Below are 27,838 nucleotides of genomic sequence, written 5' to 3' on the forward strand. Positions count from 1 at the left end.
TGTGTAAATCAGCCAGTCTGGCTCCTGGTCATTAAAAGAGAATCATAGCAGTGACATCATACAGGTGTACACAATTATGAATAAAGGAGCTCAGTCAGGTGCTGCTGTTTACTTTTTCCCATATGACAAGAGGCCACTCAAGGAAGTTAAGATAATACATTTAATATGGATAAAAGGTAATGATTTTTTACACAACAAAAATTGTACAACTCACTGTCAGAGGCAACAATTGAACCTCCTCAATGGTTTTGGTTCACAGCAGTGTTAGATATTTAAAGAATAGAAAAGAAGCTTTGTTACTCTACTCAGGATGAAAATTGGAAGGTCTGTCAATCTTCATGCTCAAAGGAATAAACTAGGGTAAAGAAAAAATAGCACTCATAACTCATAAACATGTAGGAATTTAGGATCTCTGCTCTGGAGCACACTGGTCCATCTAGTCTAATTTTATTTGGCCTATGCTGCACATATCAAAGGAAGGCAAACCTTCCTTAGTATTGCACAAAGTCCAGAAGAAATGTCTCCTGTGCTCCAGTATTGCATAAGGTCAGAAAGAAATTTTCCCTTTGGTACAATATTTCATAAACTCTGGAAGACATTTTTCCCATGCTATAGTATTGCATGATTGTCAAGATCCATGATGTAACATAGCACCTTCCTTTGAAGTATCCAGCATAAACCACATGATGCTGGACTAGATGGACGAGTCTGTTCCAATGTGATGATATCTATATTTCTATGTGACTATCTGAGTTGGTTGTCCCTGTATTGATTATAAATGAAACAGACTTCAGCACACTTAGATAAAAGCAATTAATTTAATCATTTACAACTGAATTATGAACTACTGCTTTTTGTAGTGGTCATGAAGCTTTCTGATATAGGTCTCATGTACGCCAGAGACAGTTTCCCAAATGTTGTCACCTCCCTTAAGATCAAAATAAGTAACAGGCTTTCCCTAAGTCATTGGTCCACTTCCTCAGCTAAGGTTCTGGCCTATGTTTTGAATGAGGTGGGGTTGGTGTTTGTAGCTATGTCAGTATGGATTATGGATTATGATTTTGTTTTCTTGAGCCTGCAACATTAATTGTCCTAAGGCAGTACTGTCTTTTGGCATCATCTGAGACACACTGCACTCTCTCTCATATAGACATTATTTTTGTTCTTTTTCTGTAGTTTACCTTAAATCTAAAATAAAGTCATTTAAACTGAAAGCTTAGGGTTACTCTTTGTATAGAGAAAAGCATAACACCAGATTTCACAAGGGTTAGGGATAATGAAGGAAATTGACTTCCTATTGATGCACCATGCACAGGATACACTATTATTTTTATTATTTGTATTACTATAGTGCCTAGGAGCATAGGCGCCAACTTCCTGTGTTCCTGGAGGGGGCCTGACCCCAGCTCTGCCCCAGGCCCGACCCACACTCCTCCCCTTCCCCCAAGTCCCCACCCCGACCCTGCCACTTCCCATCCCTGCTCCACCCCAGGCCCCACCCCCACTCCACCCCTTTCCCTAAGCCCCCATCTCTGGAGCACCCTGGAGATGGTGCCTATGCCTAGGAGATATAATGGACTAGCACACCATTGTGTGAGGCACTGTACATACAAAGAACAAAAGATGGTCCCTGCCCCAATACTAGAGTGAGAAATACCCTAATGCAAAGGCTCTTTATTTTTTCTTACATGGCTGAATGTTTGGTTAGTAGGCAACAAAATAATCAATGATGCAGTTAGCTATGTTCTTAAACTCTCACAAGGATATTGTCTTATATATACTATAAGTAGGTAAACTAATTTATTATGTAATGTAGTTCAACCTGAAATTTGAACGATGTCATTAATTACAGTAGTTCACCTGTTCTCCTGAGTTTATTTCATAGGAAATATTACAAAACATAAAATAATACATTAAACTTTGTTTTAAATCGATGGTATATCAGGCTGGTATAATGGGCCAGATTCTGATCTCCTTTACAGTGGTGGAAATCCTGAGTAACTCAGTTGACATCAGTGACTATGTCTGTACTGAACACCAGTATTAGCGGCATGTAGGCTATGTGTAGCTACACACTGCAGTGAAAACAAGCTGCATCCACACTAAGATGTGTAGCTACACGTCAGTGAAAGGTTCTGGTCGGGGAGGCAGCATGGAAAAGCTTCAGCAGCTCCCTGTTGCTGTACCTTTCCTGCCTGCCAGAGCCTTTCTCCTCTGCCAAAGTCTTTCCCTGGGTGAGAAAAGCCCCTGGCAGGGGGAAGTACAGGAAAAAGCTTCAGAAGTAGGGACCTGGAAGAACATTTCCCTGATGCCTTCCCATTGTCAGAGTCTTTTGCTGCATCAGGGAAAGGCTCCAGCAATGGGAGAGGCAGTAGGACACTCTATTGCTAAAAACAACAGTATAGGCCAGGGAGGCACTGCTCAGGCGTGTAAAGAAGCATGTAGGATATATGCCTACATATATACATACCTACAAGCTTCAGGCATATCTTTGCTCTACTCACCTAAGCAGTGCCTCTCCATCTACACTGCTATTTATACCTGCACTAGTGGGGTTAGCTGTGTATGTACGCTACACGATGCCATAAGAAGTGTGCAGTGTACCAACTAATGTGGTTACTTCAAATTTACACTGGTATGAGTGAGGTCAGCATCAGATTCAGGAAGTGACAGTCTCAGGCACTGCTCTAGAAAAGATATGCACATATGCTTACCTTGATTCACTGTGAGCAGCTTCATTGCTTTCAATAAAAAGATTGAACTGTTTTAGCTGAACCTTACAAAAAAATCCAGACTGAGGCAGATACCTGTTATGAAAATTTTCAGTCTCAACAGTTAATGTTTGTCCAAGTTATAAGAGGTTGAGAACAGAGTCACATAATAGAAAGTGTTTGGTATGCTTAATGAGAGGTGTAGCTACCAGCACCATCTACAATTATGAAATGAGCAGGAAAGAGGGAGCGATCTGATTGGCTAATGAAGTCCTAACCTGTATAATTATGGGTCAATAACTGAAAGATGTCAGAACTACTTAGACATATCACAACAGAGAAGCACTACACCAATTTTCTTTGCTACAAACAATTTAATAAATAAGGTAACTGTTCCCAGACAAAATGGCAATAAATAATTCACATTTTCCTATGGAACCTATAAAGTACTTTCTTGTTTGTCAGTAAATGTAGTACTCAGGACTGGCACACCATGGTCATTTGTCAGCACAAGATTCCCCACCAGTCCTCTGCCAGTGTTGACTTGGAGAGATCACCAATGGAGGCAAGAGGGTAGTTCAGGCTCCATAGCAATTCAATCATTGCATCTCTCTGAGTCTTTCAACAAGGGTACATATTGAGATGGTGATTTGCATGGTATCAACACAAGTCCATTGAAGTCAATTACATTCATTTCTCGTAGTCCACCGAACATCCATAAGCTGATAATAGTTTTGGGACACTACTGATCTGGGCTGTATTGGTTTAAAAAGAGATGTGCTTCCCCTGCCCACAGTGCCACTCTTAAAGTGTCTATTTCTTCATGGAATTCATGCTGAAGATTTCAGAAAGTGATTTAATACATCATTTTTTGGATGAATTTTCTTAATCAAGGCATATTTCCCAATAATATTATATTATTTTTCATAATAAAGGGAGATTATTGGTACAGCCTTGTCGGAAAACAAGGAGATGGTCCAGAAAACTATTTATCTATCTGTATGTGTATCTTAGGGTTTTTGATAGTGCTCATCACTGTGCTAGCTAGATGCTTCTCAGGTAAGTTAGGTCTCTAGGGCAAGATCTGGACTTGATGAGTCTTTTGCTCTTTTCCTCTGATTGGGATAAAGATATCTTTTTTTATTCTCTTCCCAATTCCCCATTAATTTTACTACTCTGTAAAAGAAGAGGGTCTCATAACATGCCCTGAAAGTGGTCAGACTTTTATAGAAAAAAAATTAAGACCTTGGAGTTAGGATTTTTAAATTTTAAATACAGTACTGTATATCAACAGTTGATGAAGAAAACCTAACCCTGTTAAAGATGTAGGAAACCAGCCTACTCTTGTCACGAATATTGGGGATATCACTGCATTGTTGGAAAATCTTGACTAATCCTAAAGAAGCTAATAGCACATTCAAAAGTATCCATGCAGATCCATAGAAATCTAAGATATTTCTTAGATTTATGTGAACTAAAGAAATTTGATACATTTGAACAGTTTTAAGAATATCAGCAGAGTCACCTGATAGTCAAAATCAATATAATGGAATAAAACAGTTTGCATAAATGTCCATCAATAGTCTTGTCATAGGTAAATCAGCAACATCTTACTGTCTTATGAAATTTTATAAGACTTACAAATATTTTCTGACTGGAAATATTGTGATAATTCTCAGAATCTCCAATCAAAAATTATAGTTCTACAGTATTTTAATTTTACAAGATTCTTCTGCATCTAATGCTGGAATGTTTGGTGAGGAGTTTGGGGGGCGAAGTGTATAATAAAGCATTTCTGAGTGACTCTCTGAAAGATACCAAATGACTCAGCTTTATTTATGGTTGTCCTAAATAAATAAATAGTTGAGATTTTCAAAGCTGCTTAAGGAATTTGGGTGCTCAGTTCCCAAATGGGAATTTGATGTCCAGAAACCTTAGGCACCTTTGAAAATCTCAACCTATATAATTAATTCAAATAAATCTAGTCTTTTGGCTTGGTTCTTCTCCCCTGGAAGTAAATGACAAAATTTCCTCTGATCTCCAGGGTGGTTGGATTGGTCCTATACATCAGAATTACTGAATAGTTTCTCCACGGTTCAAGACTACAAAATATTAGCAATATTTTTGGCTTTAGCACTCTATTCCTTATCTTAAGGAAGAGGTCCCAATCTGATGGGATTTATGAAAAAAACTACACAATGGATTAAATTTATCCCTAATGCAAACAAGTGTGTCTCCTATTGACTCTGGATTCTCATTGACTTCAAAGGGAGGTGCATTTGTTTTCATCAGGCCTCAATTTGCCCAAAGTGAAAGCATTTTTGATGAAAAAAATGGATTTAGACCTTCCCACCATGCCTTCTTCCTAGATGCACAGAAAACTTGTGGCAAAGTATACAGTATCTCAAAAGACTGCAAATATGTGGTCTTGGTACTGTTATCTCAAACATCCATCACTCTGATATTATGGTATTTGCTTTAAAGGCATTGTTCATCCTTCATGCTCTGCAAAGACATCAGACAGAAATGTCCACTGTCTCTCCCTTTCAACAGTTTACTCATAGTTTGAACGATTGTAGCTTCTAACTGGGATTTCACACTCAAACATCGGACACCAACCCTTTAAAATATTTTAGGGCTGTAAAATGTAATTATAAATCTAAAGAGAATGCAAACATTTTACCATATTTAGCAAACTATAGTCAGCCTTTGGCTTATACAGTGCAATTCATGATAGTTGTGTTGTGTATATTCCCACCATCAATGCAAGACAATACTGTTTAAATGTTTTGCATACTAAGTTCCTAACCTAATCAGGTGTCTAATAGTAAGAAAAAGATTTCCCTATCATCATTACATCTGAGGCTGCTTTATTGTCATATCTCATAAGTGAAGCAGTCAGGCCTAGTCAATGCTTGGATGGGAAACCTCCAACGAAAAATTAAATGCTACAGAAAGTGGTGTTGGTGATTCAGTTTCTGGCATTCTTCCTATGACTGACCATGCTGTTACAATAAGAGATGTACTGCTGGTGTGAGATGTAAAACCAAAACCGTCAGCATATGGAGTCAGTAAGATCTCAGAATCCTTTTCACAAATGTAAGGATGTTAATCCCTGTGCTCTAGCCTAATACTGTCTGAGTAGTTACATTCTGTCTACCTGAAATTCCATGTGTAGTTTTAATTAGATAATGTATCCAATTCAGTCAGATCTCAAGTGTTGTTTACATCCTCAGTTCTGACAGCCAAGAGTTGACCTATCTGATCCCATCACCCACACATTTATTCTCAAAGTTACGGTCCTAATCAGACCGCCTTTTATTCACAGTATAGTTCTTGACAATTAAGGTCAGCTTTCTAGTAGCTGTAACATCTCTCCTAAACTATTTTGTAGGGCTGGTCAAAAATTTTCCATCAACATTTTTTTTTAAATGAAAAATTGGGTTTTTGACTAAACAATTTTTTTGTGAAGTATCTGCTTTTCACAGAAAATGTTGATTTTTTGTTGAGAAACTGAACACTCAAACGCCAAAAACTTTTGTGTTAAATTAAACATGAAAAACTAGATAATATCTCCCATGATGCACTATGGCCAGGAGACTCACAGGAGGAGAGGAGACCATGGGGCACCATGGAGTTGTAGTCCACTCCAGAAACTCAGTTAATAGAGGAGAGTGGGGGCCTGAGGAACCTGAACTTCAATTCCCATGAGCTACTGTGGGAGCTTTTCCAAATTGAAATGTTCAGTTTTTAATTTCTTGCTGGAAAGTTACAATTTTCTCCAGAAAAATAACCCATTTTCTACCTCGCTCTATTTTTGGGTAGTGTTGTGGTTTTTCTATAAAAGGCAGAATACTCCTTCCTAGAGATGTCTGCATTTCACAGGTGGATGAAGTGATCTTTATATGTTAGTACATAAATCCATTTATAAAGTTTGTAGAATGGTTTGGGTGGTCTTTGGATGAAAATCACTACATACATTTTCAGAGGGGTAGCCGTGTTAGTCTGAATCTGTAAAAAGTAACAGAGTGTCCTGTGGCACCTTTATTCTGTTAGTCTTAAAGGTGCCACAGGACCCTCTGTTACTTTTTACATACATTTTATTCACTGTCATTTCATGTCTGTTTTAAGGGTATAGATGCTATAGTGCACACAGACTAGAATACCCTTTGTCCATGCTAGGAGTTTTGCCAAACCACAGCCATCAGTGGCCAGAAACCAAAGTAGCTGCATCTGTGCAACTCCTTTGTGCATACCTGCTATTTGCTCCTGTGCAGTTTACCCCTGCTTGAAACCAAGTGGTTCAAATCACAGCTTATACCAGCTTTGCCAGTCTACAATAAGGATTTCCAGCAGGGCAACTGCTCCAGTATGTGGCTGCTGGAAGAAAGGCAAATTATCAGTGTATACAAGTCCCTAAATTATTTATGGAAAGCCACTGCACACTTTTCAACAGTTTAGAAAGGATTTAAGGACACTACTGCAAACTTAAAGCAGGCAGAGCTTTATAAAATGCCCCTGAATCCATGCTCATGGGCATTTTTCTTTCTTTTCCTCATACAAGGAGATATAGAGTTTAAATTGGAGCTTCAGTAAGATGTTATGCCAGAGAACCAGAACTTGGGGCCTGACTCACTGAAATCAATGGGAATTAAGGGGATGGAGAGAGCTCAATATATCTCAGGGTCAGCCACTTCGTGAACAGTCTCCTGGACTTTTTCCACAAGTACAGAATCTCCCCTCCTTGTTTTAGAATTGTATCTGGCCTGCCTTGCTTCTGTAAACTGTGTTAATCATTAAGATTACATTTAATTTGCAACAGAGACATTGTTGACATCCTGAAAGCAGCACTCTAATCCTGCCTGTACAGATTCCATTTCTAGCTCTGTCACTCACTGCATGAGTTTGGCCAAGTTGCTTTGTTTCTCTGTGTCTCAGTTTCTTCATCTACAAAATGGGGATAATAACACTTACCTACTTTACAAGGTGAAACTTAATCCAATAATGTTTATAAAGCTCTTTGAAGTCTTTGAGTAAAAGGTGCCGCATAATTATTGAAACAGAGTCAGTTAGATTTTATGTTGGAAATGATTTTTTTAATTACAAATTTACACACTAAATTACTGACAACATCACAGAAAATTTAAAAAAAAAGTTATATTTTCCTTACGATTTCATGATTACAAAACTTCACAAAATTTGTTAAAACTAAAAAAAACTTCATGAGTACATAAATAGAATTTTAAGTATAAATAACAGTAACAAAATAAACAGATGTATGTATTCAATAAATTAATTATAAATATTGCATTGGTAGTGAAGTGCTAGGTCAAGAAAATACTAACATTTCCAGTACAGTTTTCTGTGTAGAAATACTTATTATAAATGAAACTTTGGAAATGGGTAATTTTCATGGACCCCTTGTCTAACATTCCTTTTGTTGTTATTCTCTTGCGGGAATGCTAACATAGGAGATCAGGACTGAAAGCATCATATATACATTGAAGTCAATGGGTGCAGGATCAGGCCTATATGGTCTCGAAAGAACTGCTGATGCTTTAAAGGAAAAATATAAAAACATATGGGGAAGCAATTTGACCTATACAACATTTATTTTCTGTCTTTTCTTTTAATTGCTATGGATATTTACATAGAACAGGACTGTTATGACCTGAAAGGTAATCTGTTTCTACTGCTTGTTCCCTACCTGATGAACATAATTATGGATTCTGTACAATCCTCAATCAATACATAGAATTCCCACTAACATTAATGAGAATTCTACCTCAGACCAAGTATAATACAGGTCCCAAAGAATTCATCAGCAAACATAGGTGAGCCCACAAAGAATCAATGATCTGGTTTTCCAGCATGAGCCCTTAGCAATAATCAAAGAAGGGAAGAAAATGCATAATATACAAGCAGAATTGTTTCTCAATGCAATGTTTAAAATGGAAAGTTGTCCCAGAACATCAGCAGCAGTTTTTTAAGAGATAGATTGAACCCTAGTTCACAGGGTAATGTTTGTTAGGTTTTGTAATCATGTTTTATTACAAATGTTTGTCTTTGAAAGGCTATGAAGTGAAGAGGTCATTAACCTCCCTGTGAATGAAAAGCTTTTGCTGCATTTGCTCGTATCAGCAGGAATCTGAGGTGAGCATAAGTAATAATAAAGGGGTGGTGAAAAATGTTAGTGATCTTATCACCCCAGCCATCACCAGACGGAAGGAATTTCCGCACGTTGTGTATTTTTGTCAGAGGTGAACCAGTTAAGCAGTTGTTTAGATTATTTTTTTCTAAATGTGATATGAAAAAATGATTAGCTGGTTCTTAGAATGTAGCCTTAGAATGGTGCTACTATTTTACAAGTTTAGTACATTGCAAGAACAATGCTAGCACCATACCTTAAATGTTTACATATTCTACATATTACTACTGGAAAAGCTAAATAATATCCTGGTTCTGGTAATGTTTCTTTAAAACCATATTTAAAGTCAGGAGTATTAGTTATTTCTGAAAGCTGGGGCTCTTCACTGGAGATATTTTAGAGGTGATTCCAAAGGGGTCCATGCTGTCAGTTTCAAGAGGTGAAGAGAATAGATCTGATTCAAAAGTATGACTATAATCACCATATTCCACAAAATCCATTGACTCTACAGGCACGGTGTTGATCATAGGTAAGAAGTGAGACAATGGAAGAAAGTCTTTCCCTTTGAATTGTTGTCTTTGTTTGGCACTACTTAAAGACACAGAGACTCCATATTTCTTTGATTTATATACATTGTAGCCGTCTGGGCGTATCTCCTCTTCAAAGGAGCAATCTTCTGTAGAATACCTGAGCTGAACAGTAAGGAGTGAAGACAATTACAGATATATTTATGACACTTATCAGATATGATATAAAGCTTGTATGTGTTTGACCCTACTCTCCTTGATGTGAGAGAGATTCAAGCCCTCCGTACTATACACAGAATTCATAACAATCTATGGGGACATTAAAAGTCAACATAGGCCTGATCCTCACTCCTTTGAAGTCACTGGGAGTCTTTCCTTTATCCTCCATGATCTTTATTCCATCTATTACCACACAGCTGCTACAGACTGCCCTATTTTGATTTTAGGGGAAAACTTTGATAATCTCCGGTAGATACCTCAGTTTTATAAATTATGATGAATGCTGACATTTTAATTATAACCACAATAGCTAAGGGCCCAATCCAGCAGTCCTAATGCATACAAAACTCAATTTGAATCCCACGGGAGATTTGCCTGTGTGTATTTTTATAATAGATTGTGTTAAAATAAAGAAAATTAATGAATAAAAACAACAATAAAATGGGCAAACTGCAAGTTTTTTCTCGTCATTTTATTAAAATGTCTAAAAATGTATTAGTACAGTATCTCTTTCTCATTAGGTATTAAACTTATCAAACAGTTCTACTGTGACACCCATAAAGATTCTATATAGGATAATATATTTTATAACCTGCCTAGCAATTTGTAGAATTCATCTTAGACATAGTTTATAATGTAGATATGGTATGTTGAGATTTTGTGTTATCTCAGACTTTTCCAGATCCTTTAAGTAATCACTATTTTCCTTACAACTCTGGTGTTATTTCTGGCTCAGTCATTTGAGGTGACTGAACTCTGGGCCAATACAGGAGAATTGCTGGTTATGTCTAGGTCTTTGATGATAAAAAAAAGCAGTGTTCCTGAATTAACTCTCTACCTGTCACAATATAACCCAGAGCACATTTGACTTCTTTTTTTCAGTTGTAAAAAAAATCAAGCTTTGTTAAATACCATCAAAAATGTAGAATAGACTGTTGTGTGTGCTATGGTTACCTTTTAAAAGTACTTTTAATGTTGAAGGAATAAAGCAAAAAATTTTTATTTTTCTCACAGATTAAGACTTGCAATATTTATCTCCATATATTCTATCTCAGAGAACTGGAAGGGACCTTAAAAGGTCATTGAGTCCAGTCCCCTGCCTTCACAGCTGGTTCAAGTACTGTCCCTGACAGATTTTGCCCCAGATCCCTAAATGATCCCCTCAAGGATTGAGCTCTCAACCCTGGATTTAGCAGGCTAATGCTCAAACCACTGAGCTATCCCTTCCCCCAATCAAACTGGACATCATACATTTTGAATGAATGTATATCAGGACCAGATTGTGAACACCTTACTTCCACAAGTGGCCAAATTATTCACACAAGTAGTCTCACTGAAGTTAATTGAACTACTCATTGAATAAGGTACTAGTCAATGTCTGAGTAAAGGTATCATCTTGTAACTCACAGTAGGTCCTGCTTCTGCACCTCCCAGTCCATCCCAGCACACCACCTCCCAACTCATGCTGAGTAGTACATTTCCCCATTCATTTCAATGGAATTACCTTCAGAGTAAGGTACTAACCAAAATGAGTAAGGGGAAGAGTACAAATTTCCCACTGGGCCCTGCACAGGCTACTAGGATGGTGGGTCTAGGTGCAGAGGAGTCAGAAGACATTATGCATCAATTGCTTCCCTGCGTCACTCTGGAGCAGGTGGGTTAGGAGTGGCCAGCACATTTTAGCCAATGTGGAAGTCCATAATTTGCTGGACTTCCTCTTCCATCCCTCAATACATACTCACACACACGGCATCTGGAGCAGAGTGGAAATAGGGAAAGGATATTGCATCTCGGAAGACAAATTTTCTCTGTGGGCCAAATTCTGCTCACCTTACTTGTGTGAGTATTATTACTGAAGTTAATGGGACTTCTCATTAGAGTAAGACATACAGGATTTGGCCCAGTGCATATACAGTTTGCATGGCTGTATTCTAATATCTGTCAAACATGTACCTATTCAGAATACTAATTAATATAATGAAGTATTGCTATAGTTCAATAAACAGTCATTCAATAAACAGTAAATTAAGGGCTGTTCATTTTTTTCTCAAAGATTATTACAATAATGCACAGTGCAACTACAAAGAGCCTGCTTCTGCTCCCAGGGAAATCAATGGGAAATCTCCCACTGACTTCAGTGGAAGGAGGATCCTATCTATAGTTATCAGTCACTGAGTATTTCAGTTTGGACATGCAATAAAAACTTCAAATTGACACTTTCAATACATGGTGGTTGGAGCCCAAAACCAGATCACCTCCCTCACCTTTTCAGTTTATTGAAGGTCTGACTTTAGACAATAAAAGCAAGGAAATTCAGGCTTGAAAGGCAAATTCTGCCCTAGATACTCAAGTAAAAATTGATCCTTTTCTCGTTAAAGCTCATGGATGTTTTGCCATTGGGCCCACTTCTTCTCCTGTTGAAATCAGTGGGAGTTTTGCTAAGGAAAGTAGGTTCAAGCCTTACATTTGCATTCTGGGGAAAATGCACCTTCCACCTATGCGACTCAGGTAGCTACAATGGAGTTACATGGCAATGAATTTGGACCTTTCTCATTAACTCATGCCTTTGAGTAGGTATTGCAGGGGTCTCACAAGAGCAGGACTGTATTTCTGACGTATCTAGCTGATATGCTGAAATACCTAGGCAAAAAGGCATGAGTTAACAACACCGTGTCAGAGAATCGCTATAGTCCTCAGGCTCCCATAACCCTACAGGTGCACTGTTGATCACAAGTAAGAAGTGAGACAGTGGGAGAGAGTCCTTTCCTTTGAATTCTTGTTTCTGTTTGGCATGACTTAAAGAGATAGCAACCCCATATTTCTTTGATCTATACATATGGTAGCCATCTGGGCGTATCCCCTCTTCGAAGGAGCAATCTTCTGCAGAATACCTAAGCTGAACAGTAAGAAGATAATTACAAATATGCCTGTATCATTTACATTCCAATGTAATGAACATGTTTTCATTTGATTGCAGATAAATAGCCACATATCAAATAGGCATTATTGGGTCCTCTGTTCTATTTTAACTAAAAGTGGATAGAAAATTTTAAGAGGGAAAATGCAATAAAGAACGAAAATGGTCGATTGTCCTCCTTATTTTTCTTTGTATTAGAAATTTTGGAAAGTTGCTTTCTCATTTGACGCTAAACTTAAATTTCTACTAATAAACACTACAGTTTCATTAGACACTAATAGGGACAAAAAGTAATTAGAGAGTAATGACAAAAAGTAAACAGCTCATAGTTCTGTCTACATTTTATCAACTCTCTATAGTAAAAGAACTCAACTATTTAATCTTACACATCATTTTAGTTTAGGAGGCTCTGAGACCTATTAAAATGAAAGCTTGCAGTAAACGCACCCTATTTATCTATTTATGTTGCCCAGTGTTATTTGTGTTATTGCCCAGTGTCACATCCATAAACTGTCTCGTTATACATTCTGATTTCCTTGCTCCTTCGCGGAAGTCAGACCCTTAATGAGCTGCTTGGTGGTGGAGCAAAGATGTGATCGGCTTAAGTTGTTTTATCTGGACGCTTCCAGATAAAATCATAACAAGCCATGTGAGCGCGTGCAACCATTCCCCCATTTGCTATGGACTTTCCCATGCCGATTCAGTGTCCCCCCTCCAGCTCAGTCTCCCTCTCCTGTAACTTACGAGTCCATGCAGCTTCCCGTCTTCTTCCATGCAGAGGTACCGGGAACTGTGGACGCCCTTGATCGCCACCGTGCGAACTGCCACCGCCCTGATTTCCAGCAGACCTATGCAGCAAAACCAAAACAGCGTTCAGATGAGGGTGGAGAGGATCGCCGTCTCCAAGCCACACACACCCTCACCCCACCGCCTCTCAGGGCTAAATTTCACAGGTAATCGGAGGTAAAACTCGTCCTGCTCCCTTCACAAAAGAGCCCTTACGGTCAGGTACCCAAGCGCACGCTTTCCTATTTCCAGAGCTATGGGAGATTGCAGCCTCATAAGCTTACTAAGGGAATCCAGGGCGTGGGGCTGCATTCCTTTAGCCGAGATCCTGTTAATAAGTAAGACGGCAGCTTTCCCTTATACTTACTGTGGGGACTCTGAATGCTGGTGCCATCCACTTTGCCATCACTGTTGATCCTCAGAAAGTAACTGAACAGACCATGTTTGCTGGCTGTGTATAGGTGCCTTAATCTAATAGGTTCCCCCCAGCCATAGTTCACATGTGGCCCTGCATCAGAGAAAGGCAGAGATCTGACGACCATTGCAAAACAGAGTCCAAGCAGAGCCAGGGACGTGCAAGGTTTGCACAGGCTCCTCCACATCTTTTCCAGGTTATTTCAATTGCAAGAGGACTCCACGCACACACCCCACACGCATACAGAGGCGCAAGTGCCACTAAAGAAAAGGCAGTGGCTTGGTGCTTTTTGAGCTAAATGCTTCGGGGATGTAGTAAATGCAAAGCCAATCCCCCTGCCTTTTTATAGGTCTCTGTTATCAGCCCAATCGATACGGCTAATTCCAATTCCAATATAGAGACTATTTCATAGAAGGAGTTAGTCAGAACAGTCACAACTCCCCCGCCCCCCAAGTATTGATTGGATGACATCATTTCACAGGGGACACCCTAGGGTGTTGTTTCCCTCCCCCCACCTTCCCTAAAAGCTTTATCCAGGGATCTTTCTCTTACTTGGAATCTAGTATTTCTTATGCCTAGCAAGAAGGCAGAAATGTGCATTCGGGTGTAAATACTGTATGAGGCTTACATATCGGTGCAAACCTATGCAACGTGGGATCGGCGCTGACAATGCAATTACTGAAGGTAAAGTGGGAAAACAAGAAAGACGGTTTTCAGTCTGTGCGGGACAACTTCAGAGTCTGAAATGTTCTCTTGCCCACACAGAGTCCACGTTTAAGAGCTGGGGGAGGGGGACAGATGTGGTTGTGTATAAATCAGAATCAATCAATCATAAACGAAGGTAACCCTAGGGACATCTTTTGTGGCCAAAGGCAAAAGTCAGATACATGACAAGAACGATTTAATTAAAGATCACAATGCCCTAATTTACCCATGAAAGCTCAAATTCTTTGTCAATCAGCTGTTTGGAAGGGATCTAATGCCCACTTTCCCCTGTATTTCCCTTTCAGAAAGAAAGTTAATGTCCTTAAAATGTTTTTTTTTTAGTATTAAAGATACAGTATTAAAGGTATTAATACTAAGCAAAACATTAAATGTTAAGACAGCTCCCCTTAGTTTCTGACACTACCACAACACCTTTCCGCCTTCATAAAACACTTCCCCAGATCTCCCTAGTCAGTACCAGGAGAGACTGCAGAGTAGGTGAAAGATAACCTTTTTCCAATTTCCCTGGTGAACATTACGCCAGAGAAGAGACTGAGGAGGATGTGACCTTACGTTATCTCGGTTAGCACCCACTTTTATAATTACTCACCCTTTGTTCCAGAGGCAGGTGCAGATGGAAGAGTATGCAAAACATCCGGAATCGAGATGAATAATAATAATAAAAAAAATACCTGCAAAGCAAGGGTCAACTCCACAGCTCATCAGCCGCCCAGACAGGATCACCTGAAGTTACCAGATCATCTTCCCACCTCCTGTTACATTTGACCAGGAGTGAGGTGCTGCAGATCAGGGAAATAATATTAATGTAACCGTTATTATTCCAATTTGTGGGTGGCCCAGCTCTGGAAGGAAGGAAGCCAAAGCAAAAGGAAGCCAAAGCAAACCGAACCAACAGAAGAAGAAAACACCCTGTAATGTTTCCCCCCAGAGGAGAAATACTAACAAAGAGGTGGAAGCACTCTCCACCTGCTTTCCCCAAAAGTACGTTGCGGCCATAGATTATCTGAGACATAACAATAGCCTTCACAATTGATAACGTCAAGCATGCAAGTAATTCATTTCACACTCACTCCCAATCAAGTAGAAGCAGGATGAGTCACTGAGGAATACTCAGCAGCATTGTAGTTGGTAGCTGCTGAACAGGGGGCTCAGTTCCCATTCTTTGTATTGGAAATGTTCTGAATATGCAACCTTTCATGGAGAGTGCTTGTGCGGGACAGGAAGCCAGTTTTTGACCTACGGATGGTCCATAATTAAGTGCCACCTGTCAGGCAATATACAAATCATGTGCATTGGACTTTATTATCTGTACGTCATTCTCTCTTTGGCCACTAGATGGAGCTTTAAACCTTAAATCTCAGTTCTCTCTCACCCACTTCCCTGTTAGGCGTAAATCTGGGGGTGAAATCTTGACTCCATGGAAGTCAATGAGAGTTTTGCCATTTCACCCATATTTTTTAAATACTATATTATGTTACTGAGATGGAGCTGTTTCCTGTTATCCTGGATATAAGGTTAGCAAAAGAAAATAAATAAAAATATATGTAGTAAAACTGTATTATCCCCACACCTCTCTGGGCCCCCAAATTAAAATAAATTCTCTAATATTGTGCCTTAAATTATATTTCAAAAAGCTACAGGAAATGGAGACTAAAGCTATGTGAGGCCTTGATCATCTGTGGAGGAACTCTATGCTCTACCATTCAAATCTCCACACCTGTTCTTGAAACAGCCTCCTTCTTCCCCTATACCAAATGCCACCTCACTCGCCTACATTGAGTCCCTCCTAAAAATTCACTTATTTCAGCCTGTGGTTCACTACTAAACTGTGGCACAAGCAGTTGGGTCACTATTATTACTATGTTTTCTGTGTTCTGCCTATTTAATATCTAGGAGTCTAGTCTCTGTAGAAAGCAGCTTCCATTTTGTGAAGTGGAGCAGATCCAGCATGTTACAGAGGAGACACAAACACTATGCTCTCTCATGGAGTCCTTACATTTGTGTTTTCTTATTTAGTTAACCTGAAAGAATATGATTGCTCTTTGTATATGGAAAAACACCACTAATTAGAGGTAATGTTGCTTTTTAAATTTTATCTGTGCTTTACTGTTTATTTGAGGCTTGGGGTTTCTTTGTTATACTTTGCTAATTTTCTTTTGTTCATGTTTCTTTCACTTTTAAATAATTATAAGGGGTGTCTACAGTTAAGATAGGTACCCATAGGATTTTATAACCCTAACTAACAAATAAACGTTTTTTCCCAACCACAAGATACATTTACAAATACAAATAAATATAAAAGACAGACAATCCCCTCTGAAACTACACAGTGCCCACCAACTCAAATAATGCAATGTGTATATCTTTTGTTACTTTCCTATCTCCGTTCCTCTGTCTGTACACTTCCAGCACCATCCTACAAACCCTTACTCAAGGGAATAACTTTACTCAGAAGAGAAGTCTTATTTAGTTCAATTAAACTACTTATGTGCATAAAATTATTTACATGAATATTGTTTTGCAGGATCATGCCCTTATGCCTCTAATTTACATGTTTAATTTTACTGCTGTGAATAGCTCACAGAAGTATAATTGCATACGTGTTTGAATCATCTGGGCCTTAGATTGTATGGTTGGCACAGCATGAATCTTGTCTTCTTATATTTAACCCAGATTTTCAAAAGTGACCAGTGATGTGGGGTGCCTCAATTTTTGGGTGCTTAACTTGAAAAGGAGCTGAACTTTCAGTGACTGGGTACTCAGTAATTTCTGATAATCATTCATCTCCTGCAAGATATCTCCAGCTGGGCACCCAAAAACTCAGACACCCGAAATCACTAGTCTCTTTTGAAAATATTGGCCTGTAAAGCACTTTACAGCACTATGGAAATAATAAATAGTAACAAGAAGTAGGAGAGGCTCATTTTCTTCTCTACTGATTCTGCAACATTATTACATTACTACTACAAAGGCAGTTCACTGCTCAGCAACCCTGGGCCCCACAGCAGTTGTGCATGTTACTCACCCCGGCTACATGTGCATACTTCAAGGAATAGAGCACCTATCACATAAAGAGGGTATGCACTGAAATGAATCGGAGAGAGGGTTTTTCAGCTATTTGGTATGCATTTCAATAAACTGGAATGAAATAATGATACTAATTTGGCATTTTCCACCTGAGGAGTTCAAAACGCTTTTCAAACATTAATGAATCAATGTTCACAACTCACCTGTGAATTCAGTAAGTATTAATATCCCCATTTAAAGATCGGGAAACTGAGGCACAAGGAAATAAAGGAATTTGGCCAAAGTCACATTCCAAGTCATTGTTACAGTTGACTAAAAGCCATTATCATTCAACAGCTGTTAAGAGGCCTGTGTGAAATTAGTTTATTAATTACTAATTACTACTATTATTATTATTTTTTATTATTATTTAGGCTGGAATTTAAGTATCCAACTCCCACTGAAATTCAGTTCCAATGGGAGCTGGGGCATTTGATTCCCTTAGGCTGGTTTGAAAATCTCAGTGATAATGTATATTGGCCAATCTGGCTCCATCATGAGATCTTTAATGACCTGAAAATAAAAACAAGCAATCCTACAAGAAGTAAAAATGTGGACAAATGGCTAAGGAGGAGTACAAAAGAATAGCACAAGCATGTAGGAACAAAATCAGAAAAGCTAAGGATATGTCTTCCCCAGCAACATTAAAGCGCTGCCACGGCAGCACTTTAACATGGCTGTGTAGTTGCGGCACCAGCGCTATAAAAACCCACCTTTCTTTCACACCCCTGAGCGAGAAAGTTGCAGCGCTGTAAAGTGCCAGTGTAGACAAGCCATAAGGCACAAAATGAGTTATGCCTAGCAAGGACATAAAAGACAATAAGAGGTTCTTTAAATACATTAGGAGCAAGAGAAAGATAAAAGAAAGTGTAGGTCCTTTACTTAGCAGGGAAGGAGAGTTAATAACTGATGATATCAAGAAAACTGAGATGTTTAATGCCTATTTTGCTTCAGTTTCACTACAAAAGTTAATAGTGACCAGATATGCCACATAATTAATTTTAACGAGGAGGAAAGAATGCAAGCCAAAATAGGGAAAGAACAGATGAAAGATTATTTAGATAAGTTAGATATATTCAAGTCAGCTGGTCTTGATGAAATTCATCAAAGGGTACTTAAAGAACTAGCTGAAGCAATTTGGAACTGTTAGCAATTATCTTGAAGAACCCCTGGAGGATGGGTGAAGTCCCAGATGACTGGAGAAGGGCAAACATAGTACCTTCATTAAAAAAGGAAATAAAAAGGATGCAGAGAATTATAGATCAGTCAGCCTAACATCAGTACCTGGAAAAATACAGGAACAAACTATTAAACGACCGATTTGTAAGAACTTGCAGGATAATAGGATTATAAGGAATAGCCAGCATGGATTTGTCAAAAAAAAAAAAAAATCATGCCAATCCAACATAATTTTCTTCTTTGACAGGGTTACTCGCCTAGTGGATGGAGGGAACTAGTAGACTTGATAAATCTTGATTTTAGAAAGACTTTTGACATAGTCTCACATGACACTCTCATAAGCAAAGTAGTGAAATGTGGTCTAGATTAAATTACTATAAAGTAGGTGTACAACTGGTTGAAAGACTGTACTCAAAGAGTAGTTCTCAATGGCTTGCTGTCAAACTGTGAAGGAGTATATAGTGGGGTCCCACAGGGGTCAGTTCTGGATCCGGTACTAGTCAATATATTTATCAATGACTTGTAGAATGGAGTGGAGATTATATTTATAAAATTTGCAGATGACATTGAGCTGGGAGGGAAGCACCTGGAGGATAGGATTAGAATTCAAAATGACCTTGACAAATTGGATGATTGATCTGAATTTAACAAGATATAATTCAATAAAAACAAGTGCAAAATACTAGGCTTAGGAAAGAAAAATCAAATGAACAACTACAAAACGGGGAATCTCGGACAGGTGTTTGTTTAACCTGCTCTTAAAAATCACCAATGATGGAGATTCCACAACCTACTTGGCAATTTATTCCAGTACTTAACCACGCTGACAGGAAGTTTTTCCTAATGTCCAGCCTAAACAGCCCTTGCTGCAATTTAAGCCCTTTGCTTCTTGTCCTATCCTCAGAGGTTACAGAGAACAATTTTTCTCCCTCCTCCTTGTAACAACCTTTTATGTACTTGAAAACTGTTGTCATGTCCCCTCTTGGTCTTCTCTTCTCCAGACTAAACAACCCCATTTTTTCAATCTTCCCTCATAGGTCATATTTTCTAGACCTTTAATCATTTTTGTTGCTCTTCTCTGGACTTTCTCCAATTTGTACACATCTTTCCTGAAATGTGGCACCTAGAACAGGACACAATATTCCAGTTGAGGCCTAATCAACAGAGTAGAGCGGAATAATTACTTCTCATGTTTTGCTTACAGAACTCCTGCTAACACATCCCAGAATGATTTTTTTTTTTGCAACTGTGTTACGCTGTGCACTCATATTTAGCTTGTGATCCACTATAACCCCCCAGATCCCTTTCTGCAGAATTCCTTCCTAGGCAGTCATTTCCCATTTTGTATGTGTGCAACTGATTGTTCCTTCTTAAGAAGTACTTTGCATTTGTCCTTATTGAATTTCATCCTATTTACTTCAGACCATTTCTCTAGCTTGTTCAGATCATTTTGAATTTTAATCCTATCCTCCAAAGCAGCTTGGTATTGTCCGCAAATGTTATAAGTGTACTTTCTATGCCATTATCTAAATCATTGATGAAGATGTTGAACAGTACCGGACCCAGAACGGATCCCAGCAGAACCCCACTTGATATGCCCTTCCAGTTTGACTGTGAACCACTGATAACTACTCTCTGGGAACAGATTTCCAACCAGTTTTGAACCCACCTTATAGTAGCTCCTTCTAGATTGCATTTCCCTAGTTCGTTTATGAGAAGATCATGCAAGACAGTATCAAAAGCCTGTTTCCTGCTCAGTGGTGGAACAACTTTAGACTAACTCAAAAGGAGAGTTGTGTCTAGTAACTTGGGATTTATATTTCACAAATTGAAAGGAACAAAAGGTTACAGGATTTTAAAAAAAAATCTGTATCTCCTTTGGTTTCCTTTGGCAACTCTCCAATAAGCTTAGGAAAGGACACATTTCTGCTAAACATGTAGTCCAGATTAAGAAGCCTTGTCTATTGCTTATACGTTATTGTATAACATGTCTGACCAAATATGGTCGGTCCTGATCCTCCTCAGAAGGAATTCTGTGATTAACTTCAGTGGGAACAAGATAAGGAAGATGTTACCAAGGTCACAGAAAGCCATGATGAAAATAAGGAAGGAAATGAGGGAAGGACAGAAGTGAAGCTGTAATACACAATATTATACTGCTATTCTGGAATGCTGGATGCCATAATAAATAACCATAGCAGCCCAGCACAAGTTAGAACAGCCTACAATTACTGTACCTTATTCTGGGGACTACTCTAATCCCCAGCTGCATCCAGAATCCAGGACGCACAAAGGTGGCATAAATTCCTTCTGGGCTGTGGATAAGCTCATAATTAGATTTCAGGGATTTTGCTTCATGCTCCAGATGATGGAACCCTAATAGGAGACAAAACTGTCCTCATATAAACACTTTCAAGATGTCACAACTGTGGGATTCCCTGCTGAACTAAAACCACAAAATAACAAGATAAAAATAAATTAAATATCAAGAGTCCCAAATGGGCAAAATATGATCAGCCTCCTCATGTACTATACATCTTTAATCCCACTGTTATAAAATTGCTGTACTAAAAGTAGGCCAATTTTACTAGGGGCGGTGTGGCCGGAGGAGGAGCCAAGGTGGCATGGCCAGAAGAGGAGCCAGGGGGGGGCCTTTTTTATGTTTGCTCCCCGTCCTGTTAGAAGCTGGCTATGCCACTGATTGCAGAGCCATTGGCCATTATCTTTGAAAACTCATGGCGATTGGGGGAGGTCCCGGATGACTGGAAAAGGGCTAATGTAGTGCCCATCTTTAAAAAAGAGAAGAAGGAGGATCTGGGGAACTACAGGCCAGTCAGCCTCACCTCAGCACTTAGAGGAGAGGAAAGTGATCAGGAACAGTCTGGATGGATTCACCAAGGGCAAGTCATGTCTGACTAACCTAATTGCCTTCTATGAGGAGATAACTGGCTCTGTGGATGAGGGGAAAGCAGTGGATATGTTATTCCTTGACTTTAGCAAAACTTTTGATACATTCTCCCACAGTATTCTTGCCACCAAGTTAAAAAAGTATGGGCTGGATGAATGGACTATAAGGTGGATAGAAAGCCGGCTAGATCGTTGGGCTCAACGGGTGGTGATCAACGGCTCCATGTCTAGTTGGCAGCCGGTTTCAAGCGGAGTGCCCCAAGGATCGGTCCTGGGGCAGGTTTTGTTCAATATCTTCATTAATGATCTGGAGGATGGCGTGGACTGCACTCTCAGCAAGTTTTCAGATGACACTAAACTGGGAGGAGTGGTAGATACGCTGGAGGGTAGGGATAGGATACAGAGGGACCTAGACAAATTAGAGGATTGGGCCAAAAGAAACCTGATGCTGTTCAACAAGGACAAGTGCAGAGTCCTGCACTTAGGATGGAAGAATCCCATACACTGTTACAGACTAGGGACCGAATGGCTAGGAAGCAGTTCTGCAGAAAAGGACTTAGGGGTTACAGTGGACGAGAAGCTGGATATGAGTCAACAGTGTGCCCTTGTTGCCAAGAAGGCTAACGGCATTTTGGGCTGTATAAGTAGGGGCATTGCCAGCAGATCGAGGGACGTGATCATTCCCCTCTATTCGACATTGGTGAGGCCTCATCTGGAATACTGTGTCCAGTTTTGGGCCCCACACTACAAGAAGGATGTGGAAAAATTGGAAAGAGTCCAGTGGAGGGCAACAAAAATGATTAGGGGTCTGGAGCACATGACTTATGAGGAGAGGCTGAGGGAACTGGGATTGTTTAGTCTGCAGAAGAGAAGAATGAGGGGGGATTTGATAGCTGCTTTCAACTACCTGAAAGGGGGTTCCAAAGAGGATGGATCTAGACTGTTCTCAGTGGTACCTGATGACAGAACAAGGAGTAATGGTCTCAAGTTGCAGTTGGGGAGGTTTAGGTTGGATATTAGAAAAAAACTTTTTCACTAGGAGGGTGGTGAAGCACTGGAATGCTTTACCTAGGGAGGTGGTGGAATCTCCTTCCTTAGAGGTTTTTAAGGCCCGGATTGACAAAGCCCTGGCTGGGATGATTTAGTTGGGAATTGGTCCTGCTTTGAGCAGGGGGGGACTAGATGACCTCCTGAGGTCCCTTCCAATCCTGATATTCTATGATTCTATGCTCAAAGCAAGGACCAACACCAACTAAATCATCCCAGCCAGGGCTTTGTCAAGCCAAGCCTTAAAAACCTCTAAGAATGGAGATTCCTCCATCTCCCTAGGTAACCCATTCCAGTGCTTCACCACCCTCCTAGTGAAATAGTTTTTTCTAATATTCAACCTAGACCTCCCCAACTGCAACTCCTTATTCTGTCATCTGCCACCACTGAGAACAGCCTAGCTCCATCCTCTTTGGAACCCCCCTTCAGGTGGTTGAAGGCAGCTATCAAATTCCCTCTCTTCTCTTCTGTATACTAAATAAGCCCAGTTCCCTCAGCCTCTCCTCATAAGTCATGTGCCCCAGCCCCCTAATCATTTTCATTGCCCTCCGCTGGACTCTCTCCAATTTGTCCACATTCTTTCTGTAGTGGGGGGCCCAAAACTGGACGCAATACTCCAGGTGTGGCTTCACAAGTGCCGAATAGAGCGAAACAATCGCTTCCCTCGATCTGCTGCAATGCTCCTACTAATGCTCCTACTAAGTCCCAACTACTTCCTTGCAGGATCATTAATAATGCTTATGGTTTTTGCCATTTATTTTCTCAAAAGTTCAAGGGGGAAATTTTCTTTTTTTATATACATATAAAACTGGTAAAATGAAAGGGGTAATTTTCAGCATTGAAATATTTATCAGAAAATCTAAACCCATCTCATCCCATCCAATTCTTTTCTTTTCTTTTCTTTTTCTCTAGAGGGTCAATTTCTATTTACATAAATGTTGGAGTTTTAACTTAACCAAGTATATTGACACACCTGATTTAATAGTTATTTATACTACATTAATTCAACATTATATTTGAATAGTTAGAGGCATAAAAGAGTCTAGTAGTTTAAAGCTATGGCATCCGAAGGTATTGTAATTCAGCCACATTTTATATATACATTATTGTATATTATTCTTGTGTTTATACTGCCGAATTTATACTTTAATACACGTATGGGCAGTATGGAGCTTTGGCCACAATAATTTTGATTTTCCTGAATTATGTGAATTGAAATTCTTTGCATTATTGTTTGTTTTAAACCAACCAAAAAACAAATAAAAAAGGATAAAGATAACTCAGTGGGCCAGATCCTCAGTTGGTTAAATCATTATAGCTCCACTAAATTGGGTGGATTTTATACCAGTTGAGGATCTGACCTGGTGAATGATCACTATTTTCAGTAAGCACGTACAGCCAGATTCTGACTGCATACCAGTGTAAATCTGGAGTAACGTCATTGCCTTCACTTTCTGTCTGTCCACTCATCTATCTCCCAAGGATTTGTATTCAAAATCCTGAGCAGATTCAAACAACTTCCATTTTTAAAAGTCAATCCACCACAAAATGTTTCCTCCTAAATGCAGCATTCTTCCTCCCAAAAGATACCCTTTTGTAGACATATAGGCCTGGTCTACACCTAAGACATAGGTGAACTTAGCTAAATTGCTCAGGGTTGTGAAATATTTCATGCCCTGTGAGATGTAGTTAGGTCAACCTAACCCACACTGTAGGTACAGTCTGTCTACCTAGCTGCTGCCATCGCTGTAGCAATTGTCTATAATACAGTGCTACAGCTACAGCTGCTGTAGTGCTTGCAATGTAGACATGCCCACAGGCCAATAGGCATTAAAATATTATGATATTGAAGTCTGGCATCTTGTTGTAGTAGTAGGATTTTATGTTTGTATTTTGTATAATTTAATATAAATTATTATAATAATAATAAATTATAAAATAAAAAAAAAGAATAATAAGATAATAATGTAACATGTATTAAATGTATTAATGTATGATTTAACCATATCCTGCCAGCCACCCTTTTTGAATAGCAGAAAGGAATGGCCTAATGTGCCATTGGTAGAAATGAATCAGTCAGAATCTATTTCTGGGCTGATTTCAAGGCAGTAACAGACTTTTTAGGGTCACCACTTTGTTGTAGGTTTAGCATTTTAAAATAAGTAAAAGAATGCAACGATGGTTTTTTTTTTTTGCATTGCAACTTGATGTTGCTGTTCAAAATGTTCTGTGTAAATCAGTTCTGTTTTGTGTGTAAATGAGGAATGTGTGTGTTAAGAAATAAGTGTGAAGGCCATCACCAGACCAGATGTTCTAGGGAGGAACCGAAGACAGACGCAAGGGCACCAGGAGGCTGCCACACACCCCTATTGAAATGTCAGAATAGGGTAAATTGATGACTCTAAAAATGAAACAGGCACCTATCAATGGGAACAAGATTGCTGCAATCAAAACCAGCATAGGATAGCTCCCTAAAACATTTAATAAAAAAAATAAAAAGGACAATTTAAAAAAACAAGCACTCGTCAAACAACAATTGATTATAGCATGATGATGCAAAACTCATTGGTCCCAATGAAGGAAAATCACTATATAAACAGGGTGCCTTGCCCTGAAGTTTTGGGTCCTCCTGCCAAGACTTCCCCAGAGCATTGTGTCGTGACCTACAGAATCCAGCTCCTACCTACCCGTGATCAACCTAGCTGGCCACTAGATTGATCCAGACTCTGGACTGGTAACTATAACGTCAACTGGTGGGACAGTGTGTGTGTGTGTGTGTGGTGTGTGATTGAATGTATATGCTAATTGTTGTATCTTCAATAAACGTGGCGTATTGCCTTTTTGCCTGAAAAAGATCCCGTGTGCTTCTTATAAGCATAACATTATAACCCTACATTTTTATAAACACAAGCTTTATAACAATGGTAGGGGAGATTCCCAGCACTCATTTTTATCCTTCTACTGCTTGGGTGATTTGGGGTGAGAGGGAAGTGAAAAAATAAAACATCTCTAAAAGTGGTCTAAAATAGCATTCTTATGCCATAAAAGTCATGCTCTAAAGTTAGTTATCTTGAGCCCCTCATGGCATAGCACCAATGACTGAGAGTTTCTCCTTCCAATAGTATGAAGCTCCTGTTTGTTGTCCTGTGATGGCATTTGGATAATAGATTTAGATAGTGTAATATTCTTAAATATAGAAAAGCTGTCACTGGCCTGGGCTGGGCCCCTCTCCAGATTTTGTAATATTTGTGATCCACACATTGTAGCTTGTGCCTATCTTAGTATTTTCCTACAGAAATTCTGGTAAATTAAAAAAATAACCCCTCAGGATTGTAGAATAGATGAAACGTGACCTCTGCTTTGCAAAGAAATAGTCTCCTCCCTTTTGTGTTCTGTTCCCGTGATGTTTGCCCTAGGTATTTAACAACTGGATTTTGTTGGTAAACTTCCTTGTCAGTGAGCTTTGCGTTACATGTACTCTTCTAGCTTGAACTAGGGATTAATGACCCCAGGCGCTGTTTACCCAACATCTTTGTGAAAAACATGCAGCAATTTTCTAACTGTCCAGAAGTGAGGGACTCCACGTTGTTGTCTGCTAAGTCGAAGGCATTTTTCTGCAGAATATTCTATGTGCTTTGTATTGTTAGTGGCTAAACAATGTTGCTTTTAAGGCCTGCCCCTACTCCCAATGGGAAAACTCTCATTTACTTGAACAGGAGATGGGATAGGACGCTAAAAGAAGCTGCTATACTATTTAAATCTCATGCATTTTGATGACTCACTCAGAAACTCTAACATTAAAAGATAGAGGAACAAGTGTGCTATTACAGAGGGACCAGAGTCACAAAGTGAGAGCTGTTTCTGCATTCTGATCCAAATGTATCCAAAGTTCTGGGGGTACAGTGCCAATGTACTCAGCTTTATTAAGTTTGATTCCATGGTAACTGCTATGAGGTCATTCCTGAAGACTTCAGTAGTAGTTTTAGGTGTGGAAGGACTCCAGTATCAGGCCCCATGTTGGAGCATTAGGCCAAACTTGTCCCTGGTGTAACTCCACTGACACCAGTGAATTTATACCTGAGCTGAGTTTGGCCCACTATCTCTAACTTCTTGATGCTTGAGGTTTAAAAATGACTTTGCTCATTAACTGGGAGACTAAGGCAGAGACTGGCAAGTGGTGATTTGAAGATATCAGGAAAGGGAAGTGGGAAAGCCGAGGGGATTTAGCTGTTACTCGCTTGGTGGTGAGGCACTTAAAAACCCCTTCTGTGTGGGGAAGGAGATGTCAACTGAAACCTCCGCTTGAAATCAGGCCTTTCCTAGAATAGAGCTATATCTTGGGAAATGTGATTCAGTTATCACCCAGCTAAAAGACAAATGTCCACTCCACACTGTGAAGACATGTATGAGAAACACTTGGTCAAAAATGGATCCTGGAGGCTCCAATAAAAGTCCAGTCGGTGGTACAGCGGGGCTAAGACAGGCTCCCTGCCTGCTCTGGCTCCACATGGCTCCTGGAAGCAGCTGGCCTGTCCGGCTCCTAGGCGTAGGGCCAGCCAGGGGGCTCCACATACTGCCCCCACCCTGAGCGACAGCTCTGAAGCTCTCATTGGCCAGGAACCATGGCCAATGGGAGCTACATGGACGGCGCCTGCAGGCGAAGGCAGTGCTCAGAGCCCCCTGGCTGCACCTGTGCCTAGGACATGCCGGATGTTTCTAGGAGCTGCCTGAGGTAAGCGCCACCAAGAAGCCGCACCCCGAACCCTCTCCCACACCCCAACTCTCTTCCCAAGTCCTGAGCCTACTCTTGCACCCAAACTCCCTCCCAGAGTCCGCATCCCACACCCCTTCCCACACTCCAAACCCCTCGGCCCCATCCCGGAGCCCCCTCCTGCAGTCCTACCCCCTCACCCCCAGCTCCACACCAAAGCCCACACCCCTAGCTGGAGCCCTCACCCCCGGCACTCCAACCCCTTGCCTCAACCTGGAGCCTCCTCCCAGACTCTGAACCCCTCATTTCTGACCCCCCCCGAGCCCATACCCCCAGCCAGACCCCTCTCCCCCTCCTCCACCTCAACCCACTACCCCAACCTGGAGCCCCCTCCTACTCTCTGAACCTCTCATTTCTTGCCCTACCCCAGAGCCTGCACCCCCAGCTGGAGCCCTCACACCCTCCCGTGCCCACCCCCT

General features: G+C 40.0%; 1 protein-coding gene across 1 annotated transcript; it reads right to left on the reverse strand.

Annotated features, from left to right (window-relative positions):
• Nucleotides 1–9,208: 9,208 nt before the first annotated feature.
• On the reverse strand, nucleotides 9,209–13,966 carry FGF19 (fibroblast growth factor 19). The gene is made up of 3 exons (XM_054028629.1): nucleotides 13,676–13,966; nucleotides 13,267–13,370; nucleotides 9,209–9,551 (listed from the first exon to the last, which is right to left on the reverse strand). The coding sequence occupies exons 1-3, from the start codon at nucleotides 13,908–13,910 to the stop codon at nucleotides 9,219–9,221; spliced, it is 672 nt and encodes a 223-aa protein (XP_053884604.1). The 5' UTR covers nucleotides 13,911–13,966; the 3' UTR covers nucleotides 9,209–9,218.
• Nucleotides 13,967–27,838: the final 13,872 nt, after the last annotated feature.

This window comes from Malaclemys terrapin, chromosome 4, assembly GCF_027887155.1.
Source record: "Malaclemys terrapin pileata isolate rMalTer1 chromosome 4, rMalTer1.hap1, whole genome shotgun sequence".
NCBI lineage: Eukaryota > Metazoa > Chordata > Testudines > Emydidae > Malaclemys > Malaclemys terrapin.